Source organism: Polyodon spathula, chromosome 1 (genome assembly GCF_017654505.1).
Source record: "Polyodon spathula isolate WHYD16114869_AA chromosome 1, ASM1765450v1, whole genome shotgun sequence".
NCBI classification, from domain to species: domain Eukaryota; kingdom Metazoa; phylum Chordata; class Actinopteri; order Acipenseriformes; family Polyodontidae; genus Polyodon; species Polyodon spathula.
The window spans coordinates 42,412,599-42,428,940 of record NC_054534.1 but is presented as its reverse complement, the minus strand read 5'-3'; the positions used below and the strand labels follow the sequence as shown (position 1 = coordinate 42,428,940).

Here is a 16,342-nt window from a genome sequence, read left to right as displayed (position 1 = left end):
AACTTAACCACACCAAAGTAAGTCACTGCCCAAGACAACAAATCAGAAACATGTATAGTTTTAGTTGTTTTCAGTTACTTACCAAGCATCCTTAGCTGAAAGATGTTCTTCTGGAAAGTCCACCTCTATATTCATCATTGGGTGTTCGACTACACTGCCACCTAGTGGACTAGATAGTTGGAGCATGTTTTCTAGCTGTGTTCTGTTCTCTGTGAAATCAGCATGTACAAGACTGGTTTTCACATCTGAGGAGTCGAACACTTTTATCACAGTTTCTGTAATCTGTTCTCCAAGCAGGTCCATCTCCTTGCCTGTAGATTCATGAGGCGTGCCAATACCATGTAACAAGAAGCTCTCTGCTTCATCTACAACAGTGCTGCTACTTCGGAAGGAGGCTTCCTTGACTGAATTTCCAAAACTGGACCCAGCTTTGTTTTCTAACTCCTTTCTACTCTCTGGAAAATAATCTGGTACAGGACAGGTATTCATCTCCAGCGAATCTAAAACATCCATTTCTTTAACCTGTTCCTTGCCTGCAGAATCACAGGGTGCATTACTATAATGTAAAAAGAAACTCTCATCTTTATCTAGACCATTACTGTTAAATGGTGAGCAGACTTCCTTGGCTGAAATTTCTGAACCTGACCCAGCAGTGTCAGTTATGCTCGAGCATTCTTCGGGTGAGCTATCCAGAGTGTTGCTTCTTTCTTCAAACATCCAATTCTGTTTTTCATCTGGAGATTCCTTGCTGTCTTTTGGCTCTTCTTGAGATTCTTTGACCCTAGCAACACTGTCAAAATCAAGGGAACTATACTTCTCTGGATTAGCCAAACTCTGCTTTAATGTTTTTGGTGAACTTGTAGAAACAGACTCTTGCGGGTCTGTAGTTATCATCTGTGTGCTGACTTCTTGAGAAACCTGATCTTCTTGTCTGTGTTCTGCAATGTCCTCTTTAAGCAATGCACTTTCCCTGCCTGAAACAATGATATAATCCATTTCCAATCCAAATGATTCTTCGTCTGAATTCACCCCAACATCCTCACTGCTCCCCATTTCAAGCAGCTCAGGGCTGGTCTTATATCCATCCATGGACTCAGTGTCCAATAAGCCATGGCCTACCTCTGTAAAGGATACTGAAGATGCATTTGATGCACCGTCTACCACCAAATGGTGGTCCTGTCGGTCGTAGCACACTTCCAAAAAGCTGTTACTACCACTTTCACTTGAGTCAATTAAATGTTCTTCATACTCTTCATGGGTATTTATGTTTTGTGCTAGTTCGGAGTTTCCCACATTTTCTTCTGGTGACAGATTCTCCCAAACATCAATGTGCTGGACTTCAGTCGATATACTACAATATGCCATTTTGCTATCAGATGGGTACATTACATTTTGTACTGAGGTATACATACTTTCTGCACTCTTAGCCATAAAAACCACCTGCTCTACTTGACCGAACGATGCTCCATCTGTTGTTGCAAAGGTACATTTAGCTGGTGCCATTGCTCCACCTGCTGGGATCAAGGGATTACTGTCTTCTGTTTCTTGTTCAGAAGCTTCCATGGTGCAGGGGTTTTCTTTTTTAAAATGAGATTCTGTGCTACTGTCCATTTTCTGAGTGGTGTTCACACCCTCTACATCAAAAGAAAATTTCTCTGGTCCCTTCTCCCCCATGTAAGGTGACTCCTGAATGATTGTAATTTCATCTTCTGTTGTTTCAAAACCAGTGAAATCTGCTGGTGAAGTGGCATCAGATGAAAATGCATCTGAAAAAACCTCTAATGCTTCCATGGTGTGATGGGGTTCATTGGTAGATATTTGCTTTGCTTCCAAATCATCCTCTTCAGGAGAAAAGTAGTCTTTTCTAGGTGGAGGAGTAACCAAATCGATGCCACTATAGTTGACTTTCTTATCACTGTCTTCCTGTTCAAATGATGTTAAAGAACTGATTTCTGAATCAGCTGCTTGTGTTCCTAGAGATGCTAAATAATCGTGTATACTATCACTACAACCCATAGCAGTTTTTTTTGCTTGCGCTTCCTGCATTTTGGTAGATCCTAATACACTGTCAATCCTTTGCGAGATCTGTAAGCTAACCTCTTGGCTGCGCTGGCTATTAATACTGAGATTTTCATTATCTTCTTTTGATGAAACTGTCTCCAAAGAACTGTTCCACAAGGCTGGTTCAAATGATAGCAATTGACTGGACCCTCCGAGTTCAGCAGTGATAATATCAGCTGTCTCCACAATTACATTTTCAGTGCTGGAAACAACAACTGATGCATTGGATAATGGTTTTGTAGTTTCTCCAAAAACCTCTATATTTACATGGGGAGCCTCATTTTTGTATTTTTCATACTGGTTTTCAGAAGTTAGCTGGTAAGGGCCCTCATTGACTTCTTCTTGTTCACAGGTTTGCTGGTCCAGGGCCTCATCGGGTCTAATTGCATTCCAAACATTGGTATCAGGTTGGTCATCATATTTTGGGGATACATTATACATGTCATGTAAACCCTCAGGTTCTTCTGCAAAAGGTGGTGTGTTATGACCATGTCCTGGTGTATCTGAATGATCGAATTCTATTTCACTAATTAGTGTGTCACAAACAGAAAGTTCCCCAGCCACTGTCCTTGGGACTTGAGCATAAACTGGCAAACTGATTTCTTCATCATGCTCACTAGACTTCATATTTATTTTATCGTTGTTTGGTTCTGTTCTACTCCAAACATCTGATTTTTGAGTTCCTGAATTAATTTCTGTGTCGTCACACAAATTAGGGTATCCTGCATGTAATATTGTGGAGGTCTGAGTATTAACCTCATTGAAATCTCCATCTTCATTGGCTGAGCAGATGGATTCAGCTGGACCAATTTCAGAGCTTTCAAAATAATCCACATCGGTCTGAAATAGATTTTCCGTTGATGTGCCCCATAGTTCCAGATTCCCACTGCTTCCTCTTTCTTCAGGAGTGGTTTCAGAAGGCTGTGAATCCTCTTGTATGGTTGTATTCCACATATCCATGCTCTCCTGCATAACCTGGAGAGGGTTCACCAAAGAGCCTCTCTGACCTAGTGCATTCCACATTTCAGAACTCTCTGAGGAATCATCGGTCCCCGGACTTGTGTCACAAGACCGTGTGTCATCCCTAATGGTTGTATTCCAAATTGGTATGCTCTCTGGAATAGCAGAGTTGCTAATTTTCTGGTGGTCTTTTTCAACCAAACTGCTCCACATATCTGTTTCACAAGATTCTTCCTTTGTAGGTAAAAGGCCTTTCTCTGAAATCTCTGGAGTTTGTTGACCCTCTTTCATTAGTTCCACATTTGCTTTATCATAGGATGTTTCGGGTGCTTCCGGTTTAAATATTTTTTCTTCTTCGGGGGGTGTAAGCTGGATGTCTCCAAGCATGCCTGGGATCCAAAGATCTGAAGAAAAGAGGCTGGTGTTCCAGTTATATGTTTCTGCGTGATGACTTTCTTGAGGGAACGGGTTATTGCTATAAAGATTTTCTTCAATTGGATGTTTTTGTTTGTCATCCAAAATAATGCTGGTGTACTGTGAAGCCAGAAATGCAGGATTGTCATCCATTTTCCTTTCTTGCATATCTAGTACATCAGTTGTTGAAAATGTATCCTCAAAAACAGTTGCGGGACTTTCAACAGGTGAATTCCATGCTTCTGAATATCCAGACTGGGTGTTTTCAGCTGCTGGGAAAATGTCTTCACTGAACAACGGCTTAGACTCCAAAACACCATCACTGCACAAAACAGGATTGTTAGACAAAATCTCTCTGTCTTCCTCAGAGATGACAGGCCCACCTTTGCTACTTTTCTCTGTCACAGCCAAATGTGTCTCAACAGCTGTCACATTTTTCATGTCTGGGGTTAGGGGGCTAAAATCAGACCGCGATACATCTGACTCAGTCTCCCCTTGATATAATATAGTAATAACTTGGGTATTTACAGATGTTGGCTGGTCTGTTAAAGTGTTATGATCCATGATAAAACACGCCACATCTTGTTTTTCCTGACGGTAATGAACATTTTGGTTATTGAACCAATTGTCACCTTCTAGTCTAAATGCAGTTGACTGAACATTCTCCATAGATGGGAACAAGTCAGCATTGCTTGTAGTACAAAGCAGATCATTTAAGGAAGAATTTCTGATTTCAGATCCAGTAGCTGTCGAGGTTTCTATTCCTATTTCCTCTGGGCCATTATTTTCAAGACCTTTACCACTTAAATTTAATCTTGTTTCATCAGAACTGTCTTGTAATTGGGTCCTTTCTTTTTTATTGAGTACAGCATTGTCCCACATATCTAATGGGGATGTATTTTCATCCTGCTGTGTCAACATTTTGCCTTGACGTATGTCATCTAATATTTCTTTGGTTTTATTGTCATATTGTACAGTATTGTGTGATTCCACAGCATGTTGGTCAAGGGTATCAGTGCTCTTTAGTACAGTCTGACTAAAAGGACCGTGCCACAGGCACTCGTCTTCTGAGTTAGGGGAAATTACGGTTTGTTTCATGTCTGTATCGCCTTGCAGAAAGGAGTTATATTCCTTAATAATGTTTTCAGGCTGGTCAGGGCACATACTTTTAACTTGGCTGGTCCGATTATATTCCATTATCAAATCAGGACTTTGCTCATGTGCATTCCATATACCCTCAGTTTCTGAAGTTGTTTGCTTGGCATCTACCTCAAAGTCATTCCACATTTTAGGTTGACAAAAACTTGCTAAAGCATAATCTTTGTTACCCATTTCACTTATTTTCTCTATGACATCTTCTGGAAAAAAAGCTGGCAATCCATCATCCAAAGGTGAACACTCTACAAGGCTATTCATTGGTGTTCGTGGAACCTTTCTGTCCATGTTATCTCCTATAGGGTTGCTTATAAGTTCTGCTGGGGCATACTCTGTGGAAAACTGATCTTCCAATGCAATTTTATCTTCATTTGCCACCTGATGGACTGATCCGTCATAGAATTCAACCAGTCTGGCTTCTCCATCTGCCGAAAGGGTGGGCATGTCCTTTTCCAATTGACTTTGTGTTACTCTGTCATCAAGTTGTGTTTGCGCCTGTATGTCTAAAGGCTGAAAGATTAAGAAATCATTTGCAAAAGAAAAATCAGCATCACTTGTCACAGAGGGGACATTGCTGTTGTGTAATGGATCAAAGCTGAACATATCATAATTCTCATTCTTGCTCACTGACAGAGGCTTTTGCTCCTGCGTAGTTTCACATTCACACACAGGATTAAAGGAGGGGAAACCATGGACAGGGTTGAGATAAGAACTTACTACTTCTGCAACAGGGCTGTCGTCACTAAGAAAGACTGAACTCTCTTTGGAAGAACGATTGCTTCGAATAGTGGCTAAGCCGCTGTCTGGACTTACTAAATCTGCATTTACTTCGCCATAAACTTGCACAGATTCATTCAAGTCTTGGGAATTTTCCATAAAATGCACAGACATGGGCTGGGGTTCAATATCAGAGCTATACATGTCTGTGATTCCGGAGGATCCTTGAGAAAGTGGTGCACTGCCAGCTACAGCTTCAGTTGAGGACGTCCTGCTATTGGAAATAATGGAAGGTTGTCTCCTGTCAATAAATTCCTTGATAAGCGAAATGATTTGCTCTACATCGACAGACGGGTTTCCTTGCTTATACACTTGGATCTGATCCAGCATACATTCAATGGGCTCCAGCACCATGCTTGAATTTTGGGCTTCTTCCAGCTCACAACAAATCTGAAAAATTTTGAATACAAATATAAAATACACATTAGTTTCAATGTTCTATGAGCTCCGTGACTTGCAAGATTTGCATGTTGTGTATCTTACTAGAGGTTGCAAAACAATTCAAACTGAGACCAGAGTTGGGCCTGCTGTTTTATCTAACAGTAACCGTTGTCACTTACATGGTTGAAGAGAAAGTTGGGAGGGATACAAAAACACAGCGTTATACCTAAAGCCCTGTTATTTTTTATAATTTTTCGTTTTATTTTTCACAAATATCATTTTATTTAGTTTTATTATAAATATACAATAATATAACTCAAACAGATGTGTATAAATAAAAACAAAGTATACATCATGTTTTAACTATATACATATTTTTTATTAAACATTACCCTTTTATTATTATTCTGACATAAACAGACCTAGAACAGAACAATAATTTAGTTACCATCATTTCTCATTAGCATCAGTAATGGTAACGTGAGGTTCCCCAGTATTGTTAATGAACTGCTATTTACAGTAAATACTGCCCATGCCCTCTACAATGCTATATCTTGTGACGTGGCTGTTGAACTGTGGGGAGTTGGGGGTGTCTTGGGACGAGGGGGAGAGACTGTTACCACGGGGTTCTTTGTGCAAGTTTCATTGAGCTCTGTATTCTAATGCTGTATCTAAAAGTAACAAACCTGTGCCAAGGAAATAAAGCATATTGAACAGAGAAATCTTGTTTGGACATTGTTTATACACTTCACAAACCCAGCCGGCTCCTCTGAAGAGAACACATGAACTTCAATGGCCTACACTATTATTATTATTATTATTATTATTATTATTATTATTATTATTATTATTATTATTATTATTACAACACAACCCAGCATAAAAAAAAACATGTTTTCCTATTTCTGGATTCTCTTTATAGTTTGATATTTATTTTCAATCCTGTATTGTTGTTAACCCTTTGCGGTCCTATTTCAGACCAGGTCCTACATTACACTTTTCCTTTCCGGTCCGGGACACGGTCCGACATCATCAAAAAGACGTCACGCACAGGTCTCTAGTCGGTTTTTCTCCGGAAAAAGCAGAGAAAACCTTTCAACAGCTGAGTGAGACCGATAGGAGCCGGAAAAAAACTAAAACGGATGCAGAGCTGTGCAATACACATAGTCCCTTCACCACAGACATAACACGGACATAAACAAACAAGATAGCTGCCTCCGCATCCAGCGCTCAAAGAATATCATGGACAATTGCCAAGCTTTTTGAGATGTTATAGTAATAAAATAATGACTGGGATCGTATTATTGAGGAGTTTGGTGATAAAACAAGTGATCAGGATATGATTTATCAGTATGCACGACTATGAAGAGGTATGTGATAAATACAGCAAACAAGGGGTGGGGCGGGACTGGAGATGTAGTACTGAGTATCCTGTTGATAAGCAGAGCCTTTTAAATCAGTTTTACTTTAAATAAAATTACTTTTAAACAGCACATGTAAATTAAACAGCGCTTGTGAAAATAAATTGAACCTGATGCGCCTCACAGGTGCTGAATAAATGGACCGAAAAGGGTTAAATTGTTTGAACCGACCGATAAATCACAACAGAGTCAGTTTATTAATCACTTTACTGCATTTACAATTAGCAGTTTCCTTTACTCATAAACTGATGTTCACCGCGTTTAAATGATAATAAGAATAATTTTAAATTCCGTTTTATTAACAACTTGAAATTGCCTAAATAACACAAAAAATTCACTAAATATAGCGGTTCTGTGACTATTTTATATTCAATGATAAATACACTCATTCAATCCTGGCATGCACTAAAATGGTGCTGCAGGAAATGTATTACGGTATGCTAAGAGGGACAAAACAGAAGTGCGATTAACGTGCGTTTTATATATATATATATATATATATATATATATATATATATATATATATATATATACACACACACACACACACACACACATATATTTAAAACATGAGACAGAATAAATGTTCTAAAATAATTTTAAGTCAAATACATCTGATTTACAGTGTTTTTCAGTTTATCTCTAAACTAGTTCATCTGATGTTTTCTTTTTGTGTGCCTGCTGTAAACTTTCTCCGCACTTGAAATTCAATCCCTCCTATCCAATGATATGGGGTTCCAACCTGTATGGTGGCACAGTCAATAAAATGAAGTGCGCTTATCGTGTTAACCCAATCACCGGGCCAGAAAGAAACTTCAGAATGATCATGTAACACGCTCACGGTGCTTAAAGTGTTAAGCCATTGTAATCAATAACATTAATATAGGTAGTTAAGAAGCATGTGCCTGGATATTCTACAGTGGAATATACTTGTCTTATGCTTACCTGGTTGAGAAGCTCCAGATTCCCAGAGTAGACTGCAACTTGCTGACACTGCTGATAATGTTCTTGGAATGAGGTGGACACCAGGACAAGCCCTTCGTAACGATGATCATCATTAAACACCTTCAAATCCCCAACGAGGCTTGGGGAGTTACTGTAGTTCTAAAAAGAACACAACAAACAATGTGACACAATGTACTACAGGGTTATAGAACGGCGAACGTCTGTGTATGGTGGAACGGAAGTGCACAAACCGAGGCTGAAAGCTGAGGTCTAGTTTAGTGCTATGTGTCGATATAAGCCATACACAGACATTCACCATCCTATAACTATGCTGTATCCTGCTTTATTATGAACAAACTTTTTTTTTTAAATCCAGCTATATTTGTTTTCTAATCATTACCAACCTTTATTTAGTCCACTGTCAATTCCATTGAAAAGAGGGAAAATTTGATGAAGAGAATACCGTTAAGTGGATGAATTACACGGCCGATTGTCATGTGACCATTTTGAATGGGCTTTGCAGTGAACGGAATTCTGAGTGGGGTCTCAGGTAGGATTTTTTTAAAGAAGCTGACACCAACCATGTTGATATGGAGAATACAGAACGTTAGGTTATTATCATAACACACTGTTCCCTGACAATTGGGACTTGGAATTATATTATATATATATATATACTTATATATATATAGTCGAGGGGGGGGAATATTATATATATATTATATATATATCATATATATATATATATATATATATATAGATATAATTATCGGGGATTAATAGACTCGGGTCATACGCAGTCTTCAGCCGAGACAGGGGCCCAAACATGATTTCCCTAGATCCTGAATCCAGGCTCCAATCCTGCCCCATGTGACGTATTTTGTTGTATTAAACGGATCAGCACAAATCCTGAGCTCAAATTTGGCTCAAAATCTGATCCTGTTTCGATCTTGCTTCAGAGCAGGATAAGAGTCGGATGAGAGCTTGATCTAATGCTTTAAAATGAAGGAATCATTTGTAGACTATAACAGGAGAGCATCATGCCTGTTGCAGATTAGGCTATTATGATATTAATTTTCATTAAAAAAAATTAAAAACATCAGTTTGGTACATTTTAAACACACACTGCTAAACAAGCCAAATATCTACATGTCAAAATACAAAACCAATTCAAAATAAATAACTGAGTCCATATTTTCTGAAGCTTTGTTTGAATTTTTTTTTTTTGATCAGCACTGGAATTATTTAATTCAGTTGCCCCCAACACACAAATAAATCCCAAACATGTAATGTAATTACTAACCACTAACTAGTATGTGCTGACAAATCACGTTATCCTTTTACTGATTTTAACGAATGGCTAATTGTTTACTTAAACCTAAAAATCATTCTAATATCTATCAATTAGCATGCAAACTCTACTTTTACCAGCTGAGGTCTGAGACCTTCAATTGTCATGTTAAAATACACTAGAGCGAGTGTGGCATAAGGCAAAGTTAATGGGAGGTATGAGAATTGCTCTTAATACATTTCTAGAAACTTTGAGGTTTTCCTACAATTTAAATATGCAAGATAAATACAGAGTTGCTATTAAAATTATACTAGTACTGTGTTGGTATAAGAAAAAAAAAAGTTTTTAAAAAGTACTTTCAGCTCCACCCACTGAAAAGATGCAGAAGTAGCTGCAACCTCAAACCGCAGTATATTGAAGACAATGTAAATAACACCAAGCTAGCTGTGAGTTCCAAACTTTAAACGTGTTTCTGTTGTTTACAGGTAAGAACTCAACTTTATTAAAAATATCTTGTGTTATTGTGTTCTATCCTATTACAATAATGTTTGTCATGGTAATTGTTTATTTATTACATTTAATGTTTAGTAAAAAAATGGGCTGAAGTTTTTGGAATATTAATAAACTTTCAGTAATGAAATACGAACAGAGATGTGAGAGTCTGCACAATGGATTAAAGCACCCAACATAATTTTAAATAAGCAATATTCGTGATTTATTTGGTATAATAGTTTTGTAAAGCGTGCTTGGTAAAGTATTTATTTTGAATTGATATCTATATTTATTTATATATATATATATATATATATATATATATATATATATATATATATATATATATATATATATATATATATATATATATATATATACACACACACACACACACATATATATATATATATATATATATATATATATATATATACACACACACACACACATATATATATATATACACACACACACACACACAAGATTTGTAGGACAGACAACAAGTTTTGCTGTTCTACTTTGCCCGTCGGAGAAGTAGTTTTTATTTATTTATTTTTTCTATGTTCGCTATGCTGCTAGAAAGGCACTCTGGGTATAGTTGTAGAGAGCCACACAAGTTTCGGAAGTCTAGCACATATACATACATTTTAAAAAGTGTTTACGTGCCATCCATATTTGGCTGGCTAGCTGTGGAAGAAGCTGATCTTCTGTTGGTTACAAAGAAACACATAAATGGCTGCCTGAGGGTGAGAGCCTCTGTCAAGACACATGCTAATCTTTTAAATTTACGGGATTATTTAATTGTTTTGTAAATTAGTAAATAAGTTATACTGCTTTCTTAATACATGAAACTGACATTTAAATGCAGCAATCTAGCAAAGTTTTCGATCCGACCGAAGTTACAGAAAATGACTGGTATGTAAGCGTACTACAAATAATAATAAAAAAAATGTCTTCACTATCTTCCATGACAGCAGGTATTTTGACAGGGTTTTATTTGATTTTGGTAGCGCAGGGATACGTGGTTAGCACAGTTGCAGAGATTTGCCTTTGTTCCTAAGTAGTTCCTAATTGTGACACTGTGCTGGACATTGTAACGGCTTGGCACACTGATGGACCAATCAGCGTGCAGCATTCTAACAATTCATTTTATAATTCTAAGTATAGTACTATTAAGTAAAATAAATATATCAGAAATAAACAAAAGAAAAAAAAATATGTCTGCAGTATTTGATGGAGCCTACTGTAAATACTGCATGCATTTTGGTAGAAAAACACACGTTCTTTATAAATCTGGGGTTCAGCAGCTACAAAACTGAAAGAACGTCAAGAAAATCAGAATTCCATAAAGCAGCAGTAATAGTTGGCAATCAATGTTTGTCTGTGATGCAACAACCTAAAACACCTGAATCTGAATTCAGCTTATAAAGGAGAGTGGAAAAAACAGACAGAAGCTATTTTTATATTTGAATAACTCCCAAGTCTTGCTTATTACAGTTGTGCTCTTAGTATGTTACTTACATTTACTAGCAAATGTGTTCCAAACTGCACTGAAAGGAACATTTCCTTAAAGTATGTTATACATTTGTTGAGGTGAGGTGGGGTCACAGGGAGCCTTTTGCGTATCTTAAAGAATTTTGAGAACCTGTCAAGCTACAAGGCTAGACCTGCCCCTTGATTTGATAGATTTTTTTTGTGTGTGTTTTGTGCGACGGGGAGGGGGCAAGTATTTTTTAGAAGGACAAGAACATTTTTGTAGCATTTTGTCCCTTGGACAAGAAGTTTTTTTTAGAAAACTATATATATATATATATTATATATATATATATATATATATATATATATATATATATACACACACACACACACACACACACACACATACACAGTGCCTATAGGAAGTACTCACCCACCTTGGACATTTTCACAGTTTGTTGTGTTACAACCTGAAATCTTGATACATTTAAATGGGATTTTTTTCCCTTTGATTTACACAACCTGCTCAACACTTTCAATGTGTGAAAAAATGGGGGGTGAAAAAACAAATCAATCAAAAATAAAAACCTGAAAAGTCTTAGATAAGTATTCACCCACTGTACTGTCCGATGAAATCTGGCCTAAATGCAAAGCATTATGTCTGGCGCAAACCCAACACAGCACATCATCCACTGTGAAGCATGACGGTGGCAGCATCATGCTATGGGGATGCTTTTCACTGGCAGGGACCGGGAAGCTTGTCAGTGTAGAGGGCCAAATGGATGGAGCTAAATATAGGCAAATCCTTGAGGAAAACCTGGTTCAGTCTACAAAAGACCTAAGACTGGGACGGAGATTCACCTTTCAGCAGGACAATCACCCCAAGCACACAGCCAAAGCAACACTCGAGTGGCTTAAAAACAAGAAAGTGAATATCCTAGTGGCCCAGCAAAAGCCCAAACCTGAATCCGATTGAGAATTTGTGGCAAGACTTGAAGATTGCTGTCCACCAACGATCCCCATCCAACTTGACAGAGCTTGAACAATTTTGCCAAGAAGAATGGGTGAATATTGCGCAATCCAGATGTGCAAACCTGGTAGAGACTTACCCCAAAAGACTCACAGCTGTAATTGCTGCCAAAGTTGGTTCTAAAAAGTATTGACAGGAGGGTGAATGCTTACCTAACCAAGACATTTCAGTTTTTTTTTTTTTTTTTTTCATTAATTGCTGTTTCACAATAAAAATTCTCTTGCCTTGTCAAAGTGTTGAATAGGTTGTGTAAATCAAAGGGAAACAAATACCATTTAAATGCAACAAGATTTCAGGTTGTAACACAACAAACTGAAAACGTCCAAGGGGGGTGAACACTTACTATGGGCACTGTATATATACAAAACACAAAAGCTGTTGTAAGTTTACTATTTCAGTTTAATAAGAAAAGTTAAACTGCACATAGACTGTTAAAAACCTCAGTGTAATGACATTAGTAAATAACACCAAGCTATGGTGAGTTCAAAAATGAAAATGTTTTCTTGTTGTTGACCTAAAATAAAGTGTTGTGGATAACAGTAAATTAATGCAATGCTGCTCTATCTCTGTCCATCCGTTTGCCATTTCTTCGAACATTACTATATCAGGCTGTATGCAAATTTGACACCCGGGGTCCTTTGCTTCTTATTGGTTAGTTTCCCTAGTTAGAGTGCGTGCAGCTCCAGGGTCGGATCAATATTATGGATCAGTGGAGCCAGATCCAGATCCACTTAGTAAAGCACCTTTGCATGATCCAGATCCAGTGATCCGAGATCCTTTCCTATTTTTTTAACTCGTTAGTACAATCGGCCCCAGGAGATAAATACGAGTGACTCAACGCCATTTTCTCTTCAGGCTTGCTGCACTGGAGTGAACGCAGTGACCTTGAAGGTTAATGGTTACATTTTTATTTCAGGGAACCAGGGTTATAACAATAACCTAAAGTTCCATTTCAAGTACAAAATGTAATTATTACCGAATGGGATACAATACCCAAGCCGTCGCAAGTGAAGGACTTGCAGCACCAGCAGATGTGCTAGAAGACAAGCTGCCTTTAGAATTCTGTCCGAGGACTGATAAGGGTCCATGACATACAGTCCACAGTACAGTGAGGGAGAACCCTCATGCAGTGTATATGCTGCATGAGGGTAACCTGAATAACCTCAGCATTTAACACCAGAAGTCCAAAAAAGGTGTATGCCTAACTACCAGAGTTGTTGACTTGAGTTGGTGACTCGGACAAGAGTTACTTTTTTTGGGACTTGTGACTTGACTTGAACGACTTGACTTGAGACTTAGACTACCTGACTTGAGAGTTGACTTGGGACTTGACATGACTTGACAACAATAAAAATTCAAACGCTACACTGGTATTACAGCTTGTGTTGCACCCTCGCTCTGCTCATCCTCTCGCTCTCCCTCTTTTGTTGTGCACTGTGTGTGTATGTGTCTGTGTCCACCCTGCCAAATTTTGGAAGTAACCAGGCAAAAAAGTAGCCAAATTGTGTTTTTTAAACCAGCCAAACACAGCCAAAGACTTAAATATATATTACAAATGCATACATAAGTGCTACATATTTATTTAAAATAAAAAATAACACAGGTAAGTAATGTTACAAAGATTTACTTATTTATATATGAGCTTTTTGTTTTTTCAGAAGGTAATTTTTTTTAGTGTAAAATTAAATTGTCCAGAACTGTCGGTGTATAGTCTATCTATAACAAAACATTGTCAATGTAAAAAAACAAGTTAGAAAAACACAACAGCCGTTTGAAGTGGTGATATCAAACACAAAAGCCCAAGTTAGGCGAAGCAATTGGGGCAACCTTGTCAAGCATCAAGCAAATAGGCACAATTGGAAAGGTGCTGGGGCCCAACATTCACCCAATTGTTGCTTCTAACTTGGCTTCTTTTTTTACATTGACAATGTTTTTGTTACTGATATCACTTTTTACTTCATCAAATAATGAATACAGCGAGGGAAAGCTATTCGAGAATGTGTATGGTAAATAGCAGACAGACAAGACAAGAGAGTAATAAGTAGAGTAATATAAGAGAAATGAGAAAAGATTTGAAAGTAAAATAATGGTAGAAGGGACTTTTGGTCAGTATTGAAAGTGTCAACATTGTATTCTTTTAGTTTCAAATGTCCATCCATGAGTGGTGAAAACAATATGTCTATTTTGGTAGGTATAAATATACTGATATTTACATAGGTACAAAAATACAATGTTATGAATGGTTAAAAAGGTACATATGCATGTCAGTGCTAAAGGGTAGTATACTAACACATGTTAATGCTGAAAAAAAACATTATAGAGGTGTTATGAACAATGTAAGGCATTTGTAAAGCATTCGATGTCTTCATAAAAGGCCATATCCATGTCCTTTGCCTTTTTTGGCCATGGTTTGACTTCAGTGAGTGCATCATTTGCATGCACCCATTTTCCAGTAGCACCCACAGCAAGAAGAGACACACATACAGAAAGAACACGCTGTCCAGTGGCCACACCCCCCTGCTCATGCCACAGTTCTGACTGAGGTCTCAGCTGTCAGTCTCATGCGCAGGAAAACCCAGAGTCTGAGTGTAGTGGAGCGAGACAATTGCATATGGAGCGGGGGAGCAGTGCGGTGTAGTTCCTTGAGTGGACGTTTCCGGCCCGCTCCTTTACAGCACTGAGAAGAACTGAGCACAGTTTTATTTTTCTTAAATATATGTTCCACGATGGATTTTGGACAAAAGTTATAAAAGTTAAAGTTATAAAAAAGGTGACAAATAGTCACTTTACAGTATTTTCCATCATGCCTGGTAACCATTCATTTTCCAGTTTCAAACCACAATTAGGTATTTTTATGTTTTGCAGACTTGAGAATTGCATTTTTTTTAAAAAGATTTAATTTTACTTTTATATTCAATGTGAGTGACATGGTACTGTTTTGCCATTGCTTTGATGGCTTATAGGTTTGGGCTTCTGACTGGGGAGGTGTTGCAAACTCCCTAGAAATTTCCCATACTTGGTGGAAGAGTATTAGCATCTCATCCACTGGCATTCCAACGTATAACCTGGTGTTACGGGTGCATCAAGCAATGATACCTTGTACTTGCCAGGCACTCAAGCATGATAAAGCTAGAGCTGCCTTTTAGCCATCACCAGCATGGCCATGCTCCTGTCCAATGCCTACCCATTGTACTTAGACAACTGGAGCAAGTGGTTATTGACTAAGCTCAACTTGTCCAACCAGTGGGGCCTGTGTTCAGTGGACAGAGGGGGGGCAATGCTGGCATATAGCATCAGGCAACCTATCAAATATAGAGCATTTAGACTCATCTTCCCGTGGCCCAAGGCACCTGCAGGGCCGTGGTAGCATGTCTGATAAGGGAGGTGAGCTCCTCCAACAGGGAGCCAAGATATCTGATTCCGAGGGTGGGAAGATTAATTCTTGGGTATCCATACCGTACAGGTAATGGTGCCTGAACCTTGGGGACTGACAACGTGGGGGCCTCGCAGCAGCTCCCTGTCAAAGGGGACTGCTGCTGGTTCATAGCTTCAAAAGGCTTCTCCATTTGCCCCGCAACCCAGTCAGTACCAGAATGCCTGCTACGTGGTTTCTGTTCCTCTTCCTTGGCGGAAGAGAGGGGGAGCTCTTTGAGATAGAGGATGAAGAGGATTTAGAGGAGAATGACTCTTAGTTTGCTCCTACCCATAGAGGATCGTTTCCTAGCTCCCTGTGTAACACAAAGTGGGGTCTTTGTTGATGGCACTGCAGGGGACGAATGGGGTGAGTCATGTCGTGCCAGTGTCAGAGATGCAAAGCGGTCCCTGTAACAGGGGGCCAGTCTGTTTTCCAGTGTCCTCTTAGTAAATGTATGCACACAAGAATAGATAGTAAGCTGACTGGTGCTGAAAACTGTTGTGTACACAAAGTACACTAAA

At 38.4% G+C, this 16,342-nt stretch overlaps 2 protein-coding genes across 9 annotated transcripts in view; both read right to left on the bottom strand.

Moving 5' to 3' along the window:
* Window positions 1-3,008, bottom strand: part of LOC121318871 (protein prune homolog 2-like) — a 67,306-nt gene extending 64,298 nt beyond the window's left edge. Inside the window, exon 1 of one of the 8 annotated variants that reach the window (XM_041256027.1) lies at window positions 83-3,008. In XM_041256027.1, coding sequence (XP_041111961.1) covers window positions 83-2,688 — 2,606 coding nt within the window. In that variant the 5' untranslated portion in view covers window positions 2,689-3,008. The remainder of the gene's footprint in view (window positions 1-82) is intronic. The other 7 variants (XM_041256107.1, XM_041256017.1, XM_041256054.1 and 4 more) reach the window with 7 other exon arrangements.
* On the bottom strand, window positions 2,691-15,972 carry LOC121320107 (protein prune homolog 2-like). The gene is made up of 4 exons (XM_041258381.1): window positions 15,757-15,972; window positions 8,115-8,273; window positions 2,818-5,757; window positions 2,691-2,744 (listed from the first exon to the last, which is right to left on the bottom strand). Exons 1-4 carry the CDS (start codon window positions 15,970-15,972, stop codon window positions 2,691-2,693), a joined length of 3,369 nt encoding a protein of 1,122 aa, XP_041114315.1.
* Between the last annotated feature and the right edge of the window lie 370 nt (window positions 15,973-16,342).